This window comes from Microcaecilia unicolor, chromosome 9, assembly GCF_901765095.1.
Source record: "Microcaecilia unicolor chromosome 9, aMicUni1.1, whole genome shotgun sequence".
Classification (NCBI taxonomy): domain Eukaryota; kingdom Metazoa; phylum Chordata; class Amphibia; order Gymnophiona; family Siphonopidae; genus Microcaecilia; species Microcaecilia unicolor.
In genome coordinates, this window is record NC_044039.1 from 24,151,267 (window position 1) to 24,172,570 (window position 21,304).

The window sequence follows — 21,304 nt, forward strand, 5'->3', positions numbered from 1 at the left end:
TGCTCATGTCTTTGTCAGTGGGCAAACTTACAAAATCAGCAAGGGATCAAATACTTATTTCCCCCACTGTATGTGAGAATCTACATGGAATGTTGCTAGTGGAGGAGTGGTTAGAGCACCAGTCTTGCAATCCAGAGGTGGCCGGTTCAAATCCCACTGCTGCTCCTTGTGATCTTGGCCAAGTCACTTAACCCTCCATTGCCTCAGGTACAAACTTAGATTGTGAGCCCTCCTGGGACAGAGAAATATCCAGTGTACCTGAATATAACTTAACTTGAGCTACTACTGAAAAAGGTGTGGACAACATCTAAATAAATAAATAACAATACGCATAACCTAACTGGTTAACAAGCCAATCAGCATTGATAATTGCCAATTAACAGGCAATGATTGGCATTAATTAGAATTTACATGCAGAACTAAGCATATTCTATAACGTACTACACACAAATTCTAAGTTGGAAAGTGGGTGTGGTCATGGGTGTTTCTAGAATCCATGCACATTCTTATACAACTCACCCAGTCTGCGCTTAATTTAGGCACCACCATTTACACCAGGCTTTGTCATATTACGAGGACTGGCACTCGGCATATTCTATAATCCACATGGAAATTTAGGCTTATTCTATAAAGAACACCTAAATTAAGGCATACTTTATAAAATGCGCTTAGGTGAATTTCATTTCAGCGCCAAATTTTTAGGTGTGATGTATAGAATCTAGTCCTAAAAGTGCATTAGGGCTTAAAACCCTTTAGTAAAAGGACCCTTTGGTTTCTGAAAGGAAATTTTTGGCCAGTGCTAGTTTTTGAACTTCTGCCTGGTATTATGAGGGTCATTTATTTGCAGTGGGACTGTCAAACTTTTTTTGTTTGTAAAGAACAGATCTGACCTCAAGTCTTGCTCCCGAGATGGGCCGCTCTGCACAGATCACAATAATATTTCATATTTGCTTGTAATTTATAGACACCCACCAGACAGGACTTAACAAAGATCTGGCTTTTCTAGTCCATTATAAACCATGAAACTCCACTGCTTTGTCACCCTCTGATCACCATGCATAACTCCCTGTCCCTTATCCTCTCAGCCCTCCCTGTCTATCACCTAACGCCCGCCCCTCTTCCTTTCAGACTATCACTGAAGTACTTTGATGTTTCACTTATATATGCTGTTACTTATCAAAATTTGCTTATTTCTGATCTGACAAAGAAGGGCATCCTTCGAAAGCTAATAAAAATGTATTAAGTTAGTCCAATAAAAAAGGTATCATCTTATTTTCCTTTCTATGCTTTATTTTATTCTATTTCTATTGATTACCTTTAAAAGTGGACTAAACACAGCTACCAGAACTCTCTACTTGTAATTTATGAAATAGCAGCTTCCAAATTTGCATGCGTAGTAGACCAGTGGAGGGGTACATAAAAAGGACCAGTGAGAGAGGAGAAAGGGTGAGCTCAAAAAGTTTGGCTGTGGACAACACAGCCACCTTGAGCTGTTAAGTATGTGCTGTTTTTGGGCCAAGGAGCCTGAGCTCCTCCCCCACAGGAAGAGGTGCAGAGCAGAGAGATGAAGCTGCTGGGGCTCCTTCACAGCCTATGTGTGTGTGTGTACGGTTACAGATTCCATCTTACTATATCTGTGTCTTATATTACAACCCATCAGCGGCCAAAGAGAGAGAGACAGAGAGAGAAAGGAGGAGGAGGAGGAAAAGCCTGTTTACACAGACTGCAAACCGCCTGGGGAATAATGCAGGAAAGGAAGTGAGCCGGCTTTCTGTCTGACTGCTCCAACTTCCTGCTCTCTCTCACACACACACACCACCAGCAGAAAAAAACACACACACACACAAAAACCCGAAAAAGAAAAAAAAAATCAGGATCTCATTACAAGAGCAACAGAAACGTTTGCAGACGGCTGTCAGCATGGAAAAGGAGGGGATTTTACCTGTTTAAATTTGAGCATTCACAAAGCAAGAAGAAAGTTTTATCTATTTGTTTTTAAAGAGTGCACCAGACGCCTGGGGTATGTAGAAGGTGTATCTTCTCTTCTGTATTTCAAAGCAACTGAGTTTGTGTGTTAGGATGGCAAAGGGCAGGCTTGCGAATTGTGTTGTAGTCTGTGCAGGACCGGATGCTCTGTCGGGCTGCGGGGCTAAGGGGGGGAAAAGTCTGTTTATTTTCAGAGGACAGGATAAAAAAAAAAGGGATAAAGTTTTTGTAAGGTTGCAGGTCCTGATTTGGCATGCTGTTGTTGCAATAAAAGTTTGTTTTTTTGCCATTCAGAATGATGCCACTTATTTTGTAGAATGACAGTAAGAGACCCAACAAATACCTTTGCATTTAAGTGTGGCATTGGAAAATGTATGTGTGTCAGTGTGTCAAAGACGGGAGACACATTGGAAAGCCAGCAATGCTTTTACAGCACTTTTCTCATCATTTTTTTCTGTTTATATATATATAATGATTTATTAAGTGGTCTTTCAAGGGCATTGAAATACGAGGGTACTTACGGCCAGTCGAGGTGGGACCGCTTACTCAGTGATCCCATTGTAAATGAAACCACGATGAGCTTTTAAAATTTAAATGTCCGTCCACAGAAAAATATGGGGTGAACATGGGCTTCTTTTTTTTTTAAACCCTGTTACGTACGGAGGGGCAAAAAAAGTTTCAGGAGGGCAGGCGATGTCCCCCCCCCCCCCTTGTTATTTGGGCTTTTGAAGCAGCTTGTCTGGAAACAGCAGGACTAATTGCCATGCGCTTCCGGTTTGAAACTGGCAGCAGACAACATCTTGAATATGAGTCACACACTGGAGTAGCACAAAGAGAGAGAGAGAGAGTGGTTTCCTCCTTCTCAGGTTTATGTATTTGTCCCTGTACCGTTTCCTTTGTAGTCTTCGGATGCGTGTGTGTGTGTGTTTTTTTCCCCCTTTCAGTTCTGGTTTCTTTTCTTGCAACTCATTTATCGTGCATCAGAAGATAAGAGGAAAAATGGGAGAGTTGGTTTTGGATCTATGGATTTCTAAAGGTTTGCAAAGGATCTGTTGCTGCAGAGGGGGGGAAAAAAAAGTGGCCTGAATAATTTTTCCACTGGCTGCAGGAAGAGAGCGCGTTTAGTCATGGCTAAGTAATGTCTGCACACACACCAACTAATCTCATTAGGCGTTTCCGTTGTCCCAGCACAGGAGGGTTTTTGTGTAGCTCTGCGAGCAGCATTTTTACATCTTTATTTACTTAGATTTTCAGTGTGTCCCCTCCCCCACCCTCCCCAGCTGTACTATAACATCTTTGCACCAGCCTCTTTTGCCTGCTTCTTGCCAACCCAAGAAGACTCTTACTGACCTCCAAGTTGGTGCTTTACTTGCTTTTAAATCTCTGATCTCTTCCGCATATGAAAAATAAATAAGTCCCGTTCGGTTCTTGAAACGAAAAACTGTGAGGAATAGTGTAGGACCAGGGAAGACGCTCCCCCCACCCCGTGGAACAATTTAGGCCATTCCAGCTTCCCCCCCCCCCCCCCGGTGGAACAATTTAGGCCATTCCAGCTTCTCCCCCCCTCCCAGTGGAACAATTTAGGCCATTCCAGCTTCTCCCCCCCCCCCCCCCCACCAGTGGAACAATAGGCCATTCCAGCTTCTCACGTGAGCCTGAAAATGGAGGACCCCAAACAGGTCGATGAAGTTAGAGTTGCTGCCTGCAGGTAAACCTCCAGTGCATTATGGGTACAGATAGCTCAGGTGCGTAGGCGCCTACGCGTGTCCAACACGCGTCAGTTTGGAACTACTGCCCGGCTACCGTGTGGCCCGGGCGGTAATTCCATTTTTTTTTACCCGCGTCCAATACACACGGCAGAAAATATTGTTTATTTTCTACGGCGTGGCGCTAACTGGGCGGTAATTGGCAGAGTACGTGTGCTGATGATTACTGGCCGGTTAATGCGCGAGACCTTACCGCTAAGTCAGTGGGTGGCGGTAAGGTCTCAGGCCCAACATAGGCGCGCGCCAATTTTTATTTTGCTGCACGTCCATTTTCGGCCAAAAAAAAAAAAAGGACCTTCTTTGCAGGTGCACTGAAAAATGGACCTGCGCGCGTCCAATACACGTGTCTACAACAGCTCAGGCCATTTGTTTTGGTTCACCTTAGTAAAAGGACTCCTAAGTTGTGCAAAAAAGGTGGCCTACGCTATTTTATTTATTTTGGATTTTGCTCACACCTTTTTCAGGTACAGGCTCACAATCTAATTTTGTACCTGAAGCAATGGAGGGTTAAGTGCAGCAGCAGCGGGATTTGAACCCGGCCACCTCTGGATTGCAAGACCGGTGCTCTAACCACTAGGCCACTCATCCACTATGATTAGCATGTGGGTTTCCCCACGTGCTGAGGCCACCTTTAGTAAAATGGTCGAGTTTTAATTTGTTCAGTTAATGGCTGTGTGCTAATTTCCCAATTAGCGTGTGGCCATTAATTGCTGACACCTATTTAGTGGGCGGAAAGGGCTCATGTGCTGACCATGCACTAATCGGCAGGCATGTGGCAATGCAGCCGCGCTAACTGGTTAGTGCTGGGCATCCCTATTCTCCGCAACTAAACGCCACTGGTGCTAAAAAAAAAAAAATGTTTTCTAGCGCCTGAAAAGCGGGCGCGGATGCCTGAGCTCATCACGCATTAGTGCTTACTGCCACTTAGTAAAAGGACCCCTAGGTCTGCTTCTGCAACCTGTTCTGAGAACCCACCTGCTAATGAATATACATGCATATACTGGATCTCCAATGTATGAAAACTATATCGCATGCGCATCGGGGATATCCTGAAAATCCAACTGGGTGTGGGGGTCCTCAGAACAGGCTGTGGAAGCCTTGCTATAGGTAAGGTTAATACTTTCAGTAGTAAAGGCGGTACTCAGAAAGGACCCCTTAGTAAAAGGGGCATATCTACTACTACTACTACTATTTAGCATTTCTATAGCGCTACAAAGCATACGCAGCGCTGCACAAACATAAAGCATATCAAGAGGCTTGCTTCAGGACAAGCAAAACCGTCTTGCGGTAGGTTTCCTGTTTGTATGTGCTAATCAGTGGCGGCCCTACCATTAAGCTGCTTGAGGCGGGGGGCCATATAAGCACATAAGCACCGCCATACTGGGAAAAGCCCAAGGGTCTATCAAGCCCAGCATCCTGTCTCCGACAGCGGCCAATCCAGGCTTCAAGAACCCGGCAACCCCCCCCCCCCCCCAAAAAAAAAAAATATATATATTTAGTAATGTTTGATGTCTGTCCAAACCCCACTCAGGCAGCATTCTTGTGTGGCAGCATCGCCTCCCACCTTTCCCTCTCCAACTCCTTTCCCCCAAAATTACCTTTGTCTTTTCTTGCTTTTCAAAAGAAGGCCTTTTCTCTCTACTGTGGGTGGCCTGCCTCCGAAGAAACAGGAAGCTACATCAGAGAGGCGTGCCGGGGCTGCCCACTGTAGAGAGGAGGAGCCGGACCAGCGGCAGGGCAGCCTATGTGAGTCGCTGCCGCCACCTTCTTTTGAAAATAAGAAAAGAATAGAAACGGGAATTTTGGGGAAGGGGGTTGGGGAGGGAAGGGCAGAGGACGGCGGAAGAGGAGCTGGGTCAGCAGCTCCACTGTTGCCAAGGTTGCGGTTTTCCCGCCCAATTGGGCGGCTTTCTGCGACCCGCTGCGGGAAATTTGTGTCCGTTGCGGGTTGCAGTGGGTGTGGTTAGTGACGTTGGGGGTGGGGTTAGAGACGTCGGGGGTGGAGCTGATGACGGCGGGGGCAGGATGATGATGGTGGGGGCGGGGTTTTGTGTGGGAAATTTTTTTTCAATTTGGCAAGCCTGAGCTCATTTTCTTCCTCAGGCGGCAGATTGTCTTGAGCTGCCCTTGGTGCTAATCATGCGTTACTTAAAACAGGAGGCAGTAAGTGCTCCCACGTTAATTTTTTTTCAGTCGCTGAACTCTAATGATAACAGAGCATGACCTTAAAAAAAAAACAGAGAAAAAGCCCTTTTTTTAAAGACATGCTAGAAATGCACTCAGGGTTAGATTCCTTAAATGGTGCTGAAAAATACCCACTTAAGCGTTATTCTATAAGCCGCGCCTAAAGTTCAGTGTGATTTATAGAATAAACGCTTAAGCGGAGAGTCGTGCATAAATTTAGGTGCCACCATTTGCACCAATGAAAATGTAGAAATGCCCGCACCTAGACGTACTTGCGGGACACCTATTTTCTGTAATTACATGCGTAACTCAAAACCACACCCCTGTTCTGTCCGAAATGCCCATGAGCCTCCCATTTCCATGCCCCCTTTTTGGACTGCATGTAAATTTTAAGCATGGATCCCGCACCTAATTAAATCTAATTAGTGCCAATAATTGCTTGTTAAAAAACAATTATTGGCACTAATTGGCTCATTAAATTGCCTAAATTTGCGCCCGCAATTTTTATTTATTTATTTGTTTGTTTGTTGCATTTGTATCCCACATTTTCCCAGGCTCAATGTGGCTTACATTATGCCGTAATGGCGAACGCCATTTCCGGAATGAGCAATACAAAGTATTGTTACATTAAAATTCATAAATGTTAAGGTAAATTATAAAATAAGTTGGATAAACAGTTCATTTCAGGCATAAGAGATAAAGAGGCAATGCGTTAATGTTCATTGGTGACAAATTGATTGATGCAATCAGGTGTAAAGAATTCGGCTTTATCTGGTTCTGATAGAGTTTTGATGTGGGTCATTTATGATGGTTCATTATGGTATGTCTTCTTGTCTTTAGTAACTTCTGGAAGGCTGTTAAGTCGTGAATTATTTTAAAGTCGTGCATTATTTTTATTTATTATATATTTATTTTTGGCAACCTTTATTGAATCAGGGGCTTAGCGTGAGTGAAAGCCCCATGTTAAGATGGATTAAGCCCATTAACACTTGGATCTGGGACCTCTTCATCAGGGCACCCCCCCCCCTTTCCCCCCTCTCCCTACTACTACTACTACTACTATATTTAGCATTTCTATAGTGCTACAAGGCGTACGCAGCGCTGCACAAACATAGAAGAAAGACAGTCCCTGCTCAAAGAGCTTACAATCTAATAGACAAAAAATAAATAAAGTAAGCAAATCAAATCAATTAATGTGAACGGGAAGGAAGAGAGGAGGGTAGGTGGTTATGAGAGGTGGAGGCGAGTGGTTACGGGTCAAAAGCAATGTTAAAGAGGTGGGCTTTCAGTCTAGATTTAAAGGTGGCCAAGGATGGGGCAAGACGTAGGGGCTCAGGAAGTTTATTCCAGGCGTAGGGTGCAGCGAGACAGAAGGCGCGAAGTCTGGAGTTGGCAGTAGTGGAGAAGGGAACAGATAAGAAGGATTTATCCATGGAGCGGAGTGCACGGGAAGGAGTGTAGGGAAGGACGAGTGTGGAGAGATACTGGGGAGCAGCAGAGTGAGTACATTATAGGTTAGTAGAAGAAGCTTGAACAGGATGCGAAAACGGATAGGGAGCCAGTGAAGGGTCTTGAGGAGAGGGGTAGTATGAGTAAAGCGACCCTGGCGGAAGATGAGACGGGCAGCAGAGTTTTGAACTGACTGGAGAGGGGAGAGGTGACTAAGTGGGAGGCCAGCAAGAAGCAGATTGCAGTAGTCTAAACGAGAGGTGACAAGGGTGTGGATGAGGGTTTTGGTAGAGTGCTCGGAAAGAAAGGGGCGGATTTTACGGATGTTGTAAAGAAAGAAACGACAGGTCTTGGCAATCTGCTGGATATGAGCAGAGAAGGAGAGAGAAGAGTCAAAGATGACCCCAAGGTTTCGAGCTGAGGAGACAGGGAGAATGAGAGAGCCATCCACTCCAGACCAACCTCATCAATCAATAAAACTCACATACAAACCAACTTGTGGAAGAGTGGCCTAGTGGTTAGGGTGATGGACTTTGGTCCTGAGGAGCTGAGTTCAATTCCCACTTCAGGCACAGGCAGCTCCCTGTGACTCTGGGCAAGTCACTTAACCCTCCATTGCCCCAGGTACAAATAAGTACCTGTATACAATATGTAAGCCACACTGAGCCTGCCATAAGTGGGAAAGCACGGGGTACAAATGTAACCAAAAATAAAATAACAGTAAGCCGCAGCTTAATTTATTAACAACTTACAAACATATTACATCAGTGAATAACCTACCCCTCCTCCCAAGCTACAGCTGGCGAAAGATATCAACATCCAACACCCCCCTCCCCCCCAGGTGCTGTTCGCCCTGACAGCAAAGCACCAAATCCGCTTCCTGTGGTCACTGCTAATCTTCCTCTTCCGGCTCCGCCCTGCCAGCAAGGCCCCCCCAGCCTGTGTGGACCTCCACACATTTCAGTGACCTGGCTCATCCCTATTGCTCCTGTAGCTCGGGTTTTTGCCACTGCCACCACCCTAACACTCACAATCTGAAAGACAAAACTACAGAACAAAACAGGCACACTCACCCCTCCAAACCCAAAAACTGGGATAGCCGTCTCCGAGGAGCAGGAACACCCTGAGCCTCAGAGGGAGCCATTCCTTTAAGGGTCATTGATCGCCTGCCTCCAACTACCCTCCCAGCCAATCCCTATGCCGGGAGGGTTCACGGGCAAGCAGCTTTTCTTTGAATTTGGCCAATAGCCGCTGCTCCGAACCCGCCGGACCTGCCTCCTCCCTTCTCCCTGACCCTTAGCTGCTGCCTGAGCCCGCTCGAACAGGCCCAGCCCTCGTTTAACCGGGCCCATTGAGACAGGCTCTCGGGCTTGTCTTTTCATAGCGCGTCTTAGTAAAAGAAATCCTAAGAGAATTAAAGTTACTGTTTGTGGCTATATAGGGAAGATATTGTAAGTGCTCTGCAGTGCTGCCCTATGCTCCCAGCATCTAAATGGGGTTTGGGGATATTTTTTGAATAGGTTTGCGTTTGAGGCACTACCCTGTACTCCAGTGGGTCCAAATGAGCTGAAGGAGAGAGCCTCCAGTATTTTCCCATGTGGGATGCGACCTGCATGGGTCTATGACATCTTCCATCCCTATTAGCCCACCTTCAAACTTTTCATTGGGGGGTATCCTCAAGGAGGTGAGCATTTCCAAATGCATTCTCGTTGTCTATTGAAATCAAACAAAATAAAACATGGAAAAGAAAATAAGATGATACCTTTTTTATTGAACATAACTTAATACATTTCTTGATTAGCTTTCGAAGGTTGTCCTTCTTCCTCAGATCGGAAATATGCAAATGTGTTAGCAACTTCCTATTTCCGCAAGGGCGGGACAGACAGCGAGGGAAGACCCGACGGTCCACATTTCTTTTATGTGCAGGGCGCAGCGCCTCCCGATATTCTTTTTAAAGGTAGGGTGCGGGAGCTGGTCAGGGGGAGGGGGGTGTCATGGTGCTGCACCCGGGGGGGGGGGGGGGGCAACGGCGAACCGCCCCTCCCCGGGTGGCAGCCCCCCCTGCCACGCCACTGTTTCAAAGGTCTTACGTTCTTGTATTGTTTTAAAATTACCTTTCAGTATTCTTACTGTGAAATCACTGGTGCAGTGTTCTGGTCGTTGTCTATTGAAATATGTCTTGTCCTTCAAGCATACGGTCTTCCCCCATCTACTTCCCCCTTTCTGTTGCGTGCTTGGTTTGAGAGGTAGATAGTAGCAGAATAAATAAACAGAAAGGTGATGGGGGCCACCCCAGATGTCTTCAGGGACTACCATTGGCCCCTAGGCCTTGCATTGAATAATCCTGCTGTATTCCATAAAATTACCCTATACACTTGCCCGCATGGTGATGCTAAGGCAGGAAATACACTGGACAGTGGAAGCAAGAGTGTAGAGTGTTGTGTATGACCGTGCTGAAGATATGATAGAAAATGAAAAGATACACCTGGGAGGCTGCCAGGAAAGCAAACAGATATGGATTACAGGCAGTATAAAGCTATGGATTACTTTTATTTCATCTGTTTTAATGGTTTATATGTTGGTGTTTCCAACTCTGGCTCTCAAGGGCTGCACACGGTGCAATCATGAGATACAGGAAATGATTACAGAAGGTTTACAAGTGTGAAAAGATGCCACGTGGCTGTGTAAATTGTCAAACATTTATAAGTAGTGATTTTTGAAGGGGCGTTACTTATGCACGTATTTGAACAGGGTGTGTCTTCAAATGGTATGACCTTCTTTTTTGCAATGGAAATACATATAGGGCCAGATTCTATATAAGGCATCTTAAATGTAAGTGCGTTGGAATAACACATGTAAAGCTATTCTATAAACCACATCTACGGTAAGACGCAATTTATAGAATAGCATATAGGCTGGGGGAACATGCGTTCATTTAGGTGCAGTCGTTTATGCCACTGAAGAAAACCCGGTGTAAATGGCTGCGCCTAAACGTACGCGCATTCCCACGAGTTCTATAAATGTGCGTAAATGTGATTGACACCCCGATATGACTACACTCCTCCCATGGCCGCTCCTCTTTTCAGCTACTAGCGTTGGAATTTACGCGCGCCTCTTTTTTATGTTTAAATCTGTTTATTGGCGTAAAATTCAGAAAATACATACATACATAATTATTGCAACACGAAGACAATACTGATACAACAAACAACTGCCAATCCTTCTTCTGCCGTCAATTGGTTTTTCTTTTGTCCCCAGTCAACCCCCCCCCCTTCCCAACTCCCTTATCCCTCTTATTTATACATCCACAATTTGATATGAAGACAGATTTAATAGTACTGCAATGCCATTTTGAAGATTATTACCACCTGAGAACCTACCCTCTGGTCAAGCGTAGAGAAGATACTGTCATATTAACTTCTGACAACTCCCCCCACCCCCCCAAAAATTTTTTTTTAAAAAGACGATTCAACATACAACTTCGTGCTTTAGGTGTTAGTGTTTGTATGTAGGGTTCCCAAATTCCCCAAAACGCTTTCCTTCTCCTTGGGTACGTGCGCCTCTTTTTAGAATATGCTTAAAGAGAAGCATGTGTAAATTCTAATTATTGCCAATCAGTGATGATAATTGGTTGTTATCGGCCAATTATCATGACTAATTGGCTCGTTACTCAATTGAGTAGTGCACGTAAATTGGCCACACGCTGCTCGCTGCATTTTGTATAGAATCCGGGGGGATAAAGGGTCATGGATTTAATATGTTGCCTTTCCGTGGTACTTTCTCTGTCTTCTCTAGTGAGCATGACACTTACTCCAGGGTTGTCTTAACTGTCAGTTAACTACTTATTTGGACCAGGATTTGGAGGCGTGATGGAGTGGGGAGGGGAATTGTACTTACCTCTGTGATATTCAAAACCACCTCAAACAGCAAACCCTCTGAACAATGGAAATCCATAATTGGTTCCCCTTGGATGTGCAGTTTTGTAAAATCCAATGGAAGTGGAGGAGTAGCCTAGTGGTTAGTGCAGTGGACTTTGATCCTGGGGAACTGAGTTCAATTCCCACTGCAGCTCCTTGTGACTCTGGGCAAGTCACTTAACCCTCCATTGCCCCTGGTACAAAATAAGTACCTGAATATATGTAAACCGCTTTGAATGTAGTTGCAAAAACCTCAGAAAAGTGGTATATCAAGTGCCATTAACAAGATTCCATGCACAATCTCAAAGAGTAGCAACATTCCATGTAGAACCCCAAAGAATAGCAAGATTCTGGAATCCCAAGGCGTGGAAGAGTAGCCTAGTGGTTGCTACTATTTGAGATTCTACATGGAATTTTGGTAGTGGAGGAGTAGCCTAGTGGTTAGTGCAGCAGACTTTGATCCTGGGGAGCTGAGTTCAATTCCCACTGCAGCTCCTTGTGACTCTGGGCAAGTCACTTAACCCTCCATTGCCCCTGGTACAAAATAAGTACCTGAATATATGTAAACTGCTTTGAATGTAGTTGCAAAAACCTCAGAAAGGCAGTATATCAAGTCCCATTTCCCTTTTCCTTTAATGTGCATTGGATTTGGTAGCACACCTTAAAAGAATGTAGCATGCAGTAATTCATTTTATATGCGTTAAATTACGAAGGGGCTCATTTTCAAAGCACTTGGGGCCCTCTTTACTAAGCTGCACTGTAGGCTCGTTAATGTTTTTAGCGCGCACTAATGCTAGAGATACCCATATATTCTTATGGGTGTCTCTAGCGTTAGCGCGCGCTAAAAATGCTAGCGCGCTTTAGTAAACAGGGCCCTTGGACTAACAAAGTTCTGTAGTAACCTATGGAACTTTGTAAGTCTAAGGGCCCCTTTTACTAAGCTGCGTAGTTGCCTATGCACGCCAAAATGGAGTTACTGCCCGACTACCGTGTGGCTCTTGCGGTAGTTTAATTTTTGGCGCACGTCTGCTACGCGTGTCTGAAAATTATCTCTGGTGCATGTATTGGACACGCGCCAAGTGGCATCTGACGTGCGTAGGTCATTACCACCCAAATTCTTTACGGCTAGGTCTATGGCTGGCGGTATGGTCTGAGACCCAAAATGGACGCACAGCAATTTTGATTTTGCCGCATATCCGTTTTCAAGAAAAAAAAAAGAGGCCTTTTTTTACAGGTGCGCTGAAAAAAAGATTATGCGCGCGCCCAAAACCCGCGCCTACACTACCGCAAGCCATTTTCAGTGCACCTTTGTAAAGGGACCCCTAAGTGCTTTGAAAATACGCTTCAAATTAACATGTTTTAAGTCGATTAGCTCAAACTGAAAAGTTATAATGTGCTTTAAAAAATGTTATTAAAATGAATGTAAAATGAACGTGTGAAACAAACTAAGAAAAAAAAGTCCAAAACGAGGACCCCCTCCCCCAAATAAACCAAACCCGTTTACCCTGTGTGTATCCTGGTTGGCATTGGCATGTTTAATATTGTGTCAATGTAAATTGAGCCTCGTCTTTAGCATCTGGCTTGTTTCTCCAATATAGCACCCTTCTTCACACTTTTTGCATTGAATGATATATATATATATATGGACTAGTACAAAAGGCCCGTTTCAGACAGAAATGAAACGGGCGCTAGCAAGGTTTTCCGCGCTGGTCCTGGCAGGTAACGTTCAGGGCAGACTAGAGAATTCGTGCCCTTTGACTGAGGGATCAGTCCTTGCTACGGGCTGGCTCGGTGTGACGGCGACGTCATAGGGCTCGGATGTTGTCGGCTGTTTTGTTGCTGTATGAGCGCCGAACGCAGGCAAGAGAAAAATAGAAAGGGGGGGTGGGGGAGCTTGAGTTCTCACAGCACCCAATCTCACGTGGTCCTCCAGATAGTTGCAGTTTCCGTTTAGCGGCCGTCCGCCAGAGGAAGGAAAACAACCCCCTCCCCATGTTTGTTGAAAAACAAAACGTCGGACAGAGTGGGGGGGGGGGGGGGGGGAGCAGCGGCGATCTGTGCTGGAGGGTTGAGTAGTGGATGCGGCAATGTGATTCGCTGAGTGTCGTAGCCCCGCCCTTGACATCATCACGTTGTGACGCGAGGGTGGGGCAGAAATTCCGATCTATGCCACCTTGGAAGTTGCAGCTTCATTAGAACATTGGGGTTGTGAATTATGTGTGGAAGGGGTGTGGCTGAGGGCGGGTCTATGAGTGACAGTGAGTGGTGCATGAGTTGACAGTGAGTGGTGCTGACAGCCTAGCCTACCAACAGTGCAGTGCTTCAGTGTTTCCCTGCCACAGAGTGAGCTTCCGAATGTTTGAGGTGAGAATTATTTATATAGATTGGTGATAAGAGGGTGACAAAGCAGTAGAATTTTATGGTTTATAATGGGATAGAAAACCCAGATCCTTGTTAAGTCCTGTCTGGTGGGTGTCAAAATATTTCATCATTTTGACTTCAAAGGTTTTACGTTCCTGGATTGTCTTAAAATTTCGTTTTAGTATGAAAAGCAAACTTCCAATACAAGCTCAAAAAGAAGAGAATGACACATGCTCCTGCAATGTACCAAGCTTCAAACTGTGCCAACACATCTCACAGGATCCTACAATCACTCACATAGAAAAAAACATTCAGCGTCCTTTACATGCTTATCTTCAAATGTGGTATATATCATTCATTCAATGCAAAAATTGTGAAGAAGGGTGCTATATTGGAGAAACAAGCCAGATGCTAAAGACGAGGCGCAGTTTACGTAGACACAATATTAAACATTGCAATGCCAACCAAGATGCCACCTCTGTGGGACAGCACTTTACAAAACCAGAACACTGCATCAATGATTTTATGGTAAGAATGCTAAAAGGAAACATTAAGACAATCCAGGAACGCAAGACCTTTGAAGTCAAAATGATGAAATATTTTGACAAGACAAAAAAGTGGATGTCAAAATATGTGAGAATCTTTATTGTAAAAGTCATAAATAATGACCGTGTTTCAGCGCAAGGGCCTGCATCAGGGGTCAAACAAGCCTGTTGGGCTAAAGTGAAAAAAAAGATTTGAATCAAAAAACATGCCTAAATCCTTGGGATACAGTGCTCTACACAGCCAAGGATTTTGACATCTATTTTTTCACTTCAGTCCAACAGGCTTCTGACGCAGGTCCTTGTGCCCGAAACACGGATGTGTCGGGTTGGTTTTTTATGACTTTTACAGTAAAAATTCTCACATATTTTCACATCCTCTTTAGATCCGCCTCACGTTTTGTCACGATTGGGGGATGTTTTTTTGCTTTCCTCCTTTTGAAATATTTTGACACCCACCAGACAGGGTTTAACAAAGGTCTGGGCTTTCTATCCCACTATAAACCATAAAATTCTACTGCTTTGTCACTCTCTTAGCAGCTCACCCACCCAGCTCTCCTGTTTCTCACTTAACCCACCCCACCCTCTTCCTGTGAGACTGTCATTGGAACGGCCTCTGTGTTTCACTTTATATTCTGATGATATTTTTCAACATTTGCTTATTTCCGACCTGAAGAAAAAGGGTTACCTTCGAAAGCTAATCAAAACATTTATTAAGTTAGTCCAACAAAAAAGATATAATCTTATTTTCTTTTCTATGTTTTGATTTATTTCTATTTATTACCTTTAAAAGTGGACTAACACGGTCACCACACCACTACTCGCACCGTAAAATCATTGATGCAGTGTTCTGGTTTTGTAAAGTGTTATTTACAGAGGTGACATCCTGGTTGGCATTGGAATATTTAATATGATATCTGTGTAAATTGGAGTGGAGGAGTAGCCTAGTGGTTAGTGCAGTGGACTTTGATCCTGGGGAACTGGGTTTGATTTCCACTGAAGCTCCCTGTCACTCTGGGTAAGTCACTTAACCAAGAATCCCATATAATAATTTGCACCTCCGCCTGGATGCCTGGCTTCATAACACACTTCCCATTGGTCCGCCCTGGCGATGACGTCAGAGGGCGGATCAGTGAGAGGCAAGGGAAGCCAGCACCAGCCAGCGGAGGTGAGTAGAGAATCACCCCCCCCTCCCTCCGAGTTGCAGTCCCCCCTCTCCTCTGAGTTCCAGCCCCCTCCCTCCCTCCCTCTCTCTCCTCCCCTCCGAGTTACAGGCCCTCCTCTCCTTCTAGTTGCAGGATGCCCCCCTCCCCTTCGAGTTGCATGACGTCCCTCCCTCCCTCCCCTCAGAGTTCCACGGCCCCACGCCTCCCTCCTTCCCTCTCTCTCCCCTCCGAATGCAAGCACGACCTGTCCTCCGGCAGCCCCTTGCCTTCCTGCATGCCGGCTGTAATTTAAAAATTCTTACCTCGGGGTCCGGCGTCTGCAGTGAAGGCGAGCGGCGCTTCAGACTGCCTTCCCATGTGTCTCAGCTCTGCCTCTGGTGCCGCCCTCATTTCCTTTTTCTGGAAGGGCGGGACCAGAGGCAGAGCTGAGACACATGGGAAGGCAGTCTGAAGCGCCGCTCGCCTTCACTGCTGATGCTGGACCCCGAGGTAAGAATTTTTAAATTACAGCTGGCACGCAGGAAGGCGAGGGGCTGCCGGAGGACAGGTCGTGCTTGCACTCGGAGGAGAGAGAGAGAGAGGGAGGGAGGCGCGGGGGTCTGGAACTCGGAGGGGAGGGAGGGGCATCCTGGAACTCAAAGGGGAGGGGGGGGCACTGGAACTCGAAGGGGAGGTGGGTCCTGGAACTCGAAGGGGAGGGGTGCCTGGAATTTGGAGGAGAGGGAGGGAGGGAGGTAGGGGGGCTGGAACTCGGAGGGGGAGAGAGGGGCGTCCTGGAACTCGAAGGGGAGGGGCATCCTGGAACTCAAAGGGGAGGGGGGTACTGGAACTCAAAGGGGAGGTGGGTCCTGGAACTCGAAGGGGAAGGGTGCCTGGAATTTGGAGGAGAGGGAGGGAGGGAGGGAGGTAGGGGGGCTGGAACTCGGAGGGGGAGAGAGGGGCATCCTGGAACTCGAAGGGGAGGGGCATCCTGGAACTCAAAGGGGAGGGGGGGGGGTACTGGAACTCGAAGGGGAGGTGGGTCCTGGAACTCGAAGGGGAGGTGGGTCCTGGAACTCGAAGGGGAGGGGTGCCTGGAATTTGGAGGAGAGGGAGGGAGGGGGGCTGGAACTCGGAGGAGAGAGAGAGAGAGGGAGGGGGGCGTGGAACCTTGCTAGCGCCCATTTCATTTCTTTCGGAAACGGGCCTCTTTTACTAGTCTGTATATACTACATAAACCACTTTGAATGTAGTTGCAAAAAACATAGAAAGGCAGTATATCAAGTCCCATTCCCTTTCACTATAGCTCAAGTTGTAAATCTACCTGATCTGTCTGTTGAGGCATTAAATGAGTGCTGTTGTTTTCTGTTAACTGGCATTTTGATACAGTTGACTGAAATCTAACTGTGCTAAAATGTATCCCTGCCAGGTGCATAGACTAAACTATAGCACTGTTCTGAGAAGAAAATATTCAGTTATTTTCTTGCAATTTGGGGGTTAATTATGTGCTTCCAGTTTGAAAATGCCAGTGGGCATCCTGAAAATGACTGAGTGAGCATGTAAGGCAGCAGCATGCCACGATCTGGTTGGCCATTCGGCCTTGACCTAAAAGCAGGATATAGAAGGAACATAAGCCCAGCACCTGAACTGCATCTGGAAAGCAGTTTTCACAGTGGATAAAGGAACCCCTTGAGATCACTCAGTTGCATAGCAACAGTGCTTTATTCTGGGGGAAAAAAAAGGTGTGATCACCCACACACAGGATGCACAGCACAGCCATCTTTGGAGAGGGAGAGGAGGATGACCACCAAATGTCCCACCTCCCATTGTAGCCCCACCCCCTTCAAGAGCCTATGAAAAAGCAGCACTGCAAATATCACATCAGACCCTACAGCATCAACACTTCTCTTGTTTGGAAAGTGGAACAAGCCCCAGCTGCTATAGATTTATAAGCAGAAACTACTTGCTAACAGAGTACCCTGCCTCAGTCACACACAGAACGGAAATTAGCAAATACAGAATAAGTACTTTTATGCAGACTAGAAACAGAAAAATGCAGCACTGGAGAAATTGAAACAGAAAAGCATTCCTTCCTGTACCATATAAAATGCAAAGTTATCAGAGATCCTGAATGTCACATCCCCAAAGCTGACATATTTAAATCCCTAAACTAAAATTTAAAAATATTTTTTAGCTGAAATTGTTCTTAAGTTTTATTGAAAACAAATTCAAGACCAACATCTCTCTATGTTCCTGAAGTCTGCCCTTCTCTACCATACCCAAACTATAACAGAGAAACAATAACCAACCCCACTCCAGTATTAAAATGATATTTTTCTACCCGTGGGACATTTTGATCCTAATATGAGTAGAGAGGTGTGGTAGCCGTGTTAGTCTACTTTTAAAGGTAATCAATAGAAATAAAACATGGAAAAGAAAATAAGATGATACCTTTTTTATTGGACATAATACATTTCTTGATTAGCTTTCGAAGGTTGCCCTTCTTCGTCAGATCGGAAATAAGCAAATGCTGGTAGATGACAGTATATATAAGTGAAACATCAAAGTATTCCAGTGACAGTCTAACAGGATGGGGGTGGATAGGTGAGAGACAGGGACAGGTGAGATATGCATGGAGACAGGAGGGTGACAAAGCAGTACAATTTTCAAAGCAGTACAATTTTATGGTTTATAATGGGCTAGAAAACCCAGATCTTTGTTAAGTCCTGTCTGGTGGGTATCAAAATATTTAATCATTCTGACTTCAAAGGTCTTACGTTCCTGTATTGTTTTAAAGTTCCCTTTTAAGATTCTTACCATGAAGTCACTGGTACAGTGTTCTGGTTTTGTAAAATGCTGCCCCACAGGTGTGATATCTTTATTGGTACTAGCATTTTTCATATGGTGTCTATGTAAATTAAATCTCTTCTTTAGCATCTGACTGGTTTCTCCAATGTAGCAGCCTTCGTTGCATTTTTTACACTGAATGATATATACCATATTTCACAGGACCCCACGGTCATTCACAAAGGAAAAATATTCAACATTAAGGAATCTTTCACGTGTTCATCTTCCAGTTATGCATGAATCCGAAAAGATATAAATGTGCGTTTGGAAAACAGGGGCTTTTTGGTCGGAGGGGTCAAATAAACCCATTTCCAGCACTGTCCCCAAGCTCCCTAATTGTTGATGCTGTGTTGAGCAAAATATTGGTGATGCCATGACTCCTGTGGCCCACCCCATTCCACTGTCTTATGTGGGAACGTTCTTGAAATATATATGCATTGCCGTTGTGAAATAGGAAATGTATGTCTAAGCTATGCCCCAGAACAGGCCTCCTTGAAATCTGTACATTATGTGGCATCTGTTCTAAATTCACTACATACATGTGTATATCTTCTGAAATTGCCCCCTTCTTGAACAGTTTTCAGAAGCTAATCCTCGTTTCTGTCAAAGCAGAATGGGCAGGTCAGAGCCAGATGTAAGAGTGTCAGACAATAAAAGTGAATCACAAATGATATTACAATAAGCGATGGATGTGTTAGGTTAGTGCAGTGTGTTTTTTTCTAGCAAAAAAGGTGCCAGTACTCAAATGCCAGGCCACCCTTCAGGGGTGGGGTGATCACTGAGGGACCCACCCCACAATAGCCAGGCCCCCATGCAGCCAGTCACAGAATCTATGACAAGGCAGAATTGGTATGTAGAGCCTGAGCTCTTTCATTAAAACTTGGGGACAATGGGTCAATTTTAGCAGACAATGGAAAAGGTGGCGGTACTCAGTACCCCCAAGTACCCCCTCAGAAAAGCCCTGGGTTAGTGGATCCCAAACATGGTCCTGAGGCACCCCAGCCAGTCAGGATACCCAAAATGAATATTCATGAGAGAGATGTGCACGCACTGCCTTCACTGCATGCAAATCTGTCTCATGAATATTCATTGCGGATATACTGAAAACCTGACTGGCTGGGGTGCCTCCGGGACCAGTTTTGGGAGCCAAAATAACAGAGAGCTAGTAAGAGTTAGTTTTAGGTACTGAGTTTAAAAAGCAGGTTTCTCTGAAGCCCTTTGAAGGCAAGGATTTGTGCAGTTTTCTTATTTTTAACAGTTATCAATAGAAATCAAACAAAATAAAACATGTTTTATTTTGTTTGATTTCTATTGATAACCTTTAAGAGTGGACTAACACGGCTACCACACCTCGCTACTTATTTTTAACAGAAATTCAGGACCAAACAGCACAAATTCCTGTAATCTACTGAGCTGTAATCTACGTTTAGCGCAAGTAGCATTCAATTGCATGCTAAACATATTTCTCCCCAGCAGGCAGCGCGCCAAACATCGGTGCACTGAACGCGGCAAACCCTATGCCAGCTCGGAGCTGGTGTTAGGGTTTGCGGAACATTGGGGAGGAATGGAGAGCCCTGTCCAGCATGCATTCGCATGCTAGCAGGTCCCCCCCGTCCCATTCCACTCTGCAAGAGCCCGAGCCCCCACCCTAAGCTGGTGACACAGTGGCTGGAGGTCCAACGGACCTCTAGTCCCCCTTACCCGTTCCCCCTGACACAAGCCGACAACACAGGGGCTGGATGTCCAGCGGACCTCCAGCCCCCCGACACAATTTCACCCGTCCAAAAATGCCCTTGTGGTTGAGTTGTCGCAAACCCAAGCCCCCCCCCCCCAAACCTGGTGGTCTAGCAGCCACCCCTGGTACCTTAACAGTGGAGGAGGGAGTGTAGTAGTACACTCCCTTCTCGTAGTGTGGGGCCCAACCCTGCCCAGTGCACCTTATATGATGGTGAAGCCCCGCCTAGCACATCCCAGGATGCACTGGGCAGGGTTGGGCGATGCCATTTTCAAGGCGGCGCAGGAAAAGTACTACTCCCTCCTCCACCATTAAGGTACCAGGGGCGCCAATTTGGGGTGGGGGTGTAGTGGTTCGGGGGGGGGCACTAGGCCACCAGGGCCTTGTAGTTGCAGGGGGATCTGGGGGGTCCCCACTGACCTCCAGCCCCTGTGTTTGACATGTCCGGGGGTTTGGAATTAAAATCAGCCTCAAAAAGCTTGGTATTTAGGTGCGACTGGCACATGGCTAGAAAGACGGCATGACCCACCAACTCAGGAAGACTAATCCACACATACAGTGCTGCAAGACAAAAAGTGCAGGGTTTGGAAGAGATCACAAGGAGGGGAGTGGAGGAGATGAGACAGGAGAGGTAGTGTGGAATTGCAGAATCAATGTAGTGAGAAGTTTGAATTGGAATAGTTTAAAGTTCACTAATCCAGGTGCATTTTGCAAGCACTACGGAGAGTATTTGTGTTTACAGCATGTATAAGGTGCACTCAAAATTAATGACCGGGTAACGTTAAGAACTGTAGCTATTGGGGTTCTGATAGTTTTCTTCTGCTCCTTTGGGCTTCCATTTCAATTAGAATTGGCCTCTTTTGGATGTTGGTTCCTTGAGTCTTCATTCACAAGTACATGGAGGGTTTCTCCGTTTTTCTGTTTCCCTCCCAACTCACTCAGTCAGCCCTGTCACTGCAAAATTCCTTGACCGTGAACCTTAAGTTTGGCCACTAGGTGTAGCTGTTGAGTGATGCAGGATCACCCTCCTCCCTGGCTGATTGTGTAGCAGAAGCTAAGCCTGAGCCCAGGACCTCCTCATTTCCAGGGCCAGTACAAGCCACGGGGCACCCTTGGCAAATCTTCAGTTATACCTCCCTCCTTTCCCCCAAATTCAGGTTTTGAAGGCGATTTCTAAAGTCATTTACCCATGTGAACGGGCTATTTGAAAACTGCCCACCCTTTCTGCAGCTAAACGTTCCTTGAGTTCATGTAGCTGTCAGTATCTATTTTCATGCTTTAACTGCCTCCCTAGGCTGCCCCCTAGTCTTGCCTAACAGTTTGGCCAGCCCTGCTCATGGCAGTGCACAGTGTTTGCTGCTGACTCACCAGG

The 21,304-nt window shown here is 45.8% G+C and overlaps 1 protein-coding gene across 3 annotated transcripts in view; it reads left to right on the plus strand.

Moving 5' to 3' along the window:
• The first annotated feature begins 1,569 nt into the window (after window positions 1-1,569).
• The window catches only part of ELK3 (ETS transcription factor ELK3), a 77,553-nt gene continuing 57,818 nt past the window's right edge, over window positions 1,570-21,304 (plus strand). For 2 of the 3 annotated variants that reach the window (XM_030214341.1, XM_030214342.1), the window contains exon 1: window positions 2,913-3,022. In XM_030214341.1, the coding sequence (XP_030070201.1) occupies window positions 2,986-3,022 (37 nt within the window). In that variant the 5' untranslated portion in view covers window positions 2,913-2,985. Of the gene's footprint in view, window positions 2,021-2,912; window positions 3,023-21,304 lie in introns of those variants that run through there. The other variant, XM_030214343.1, reaches the window with a different exon arrangement.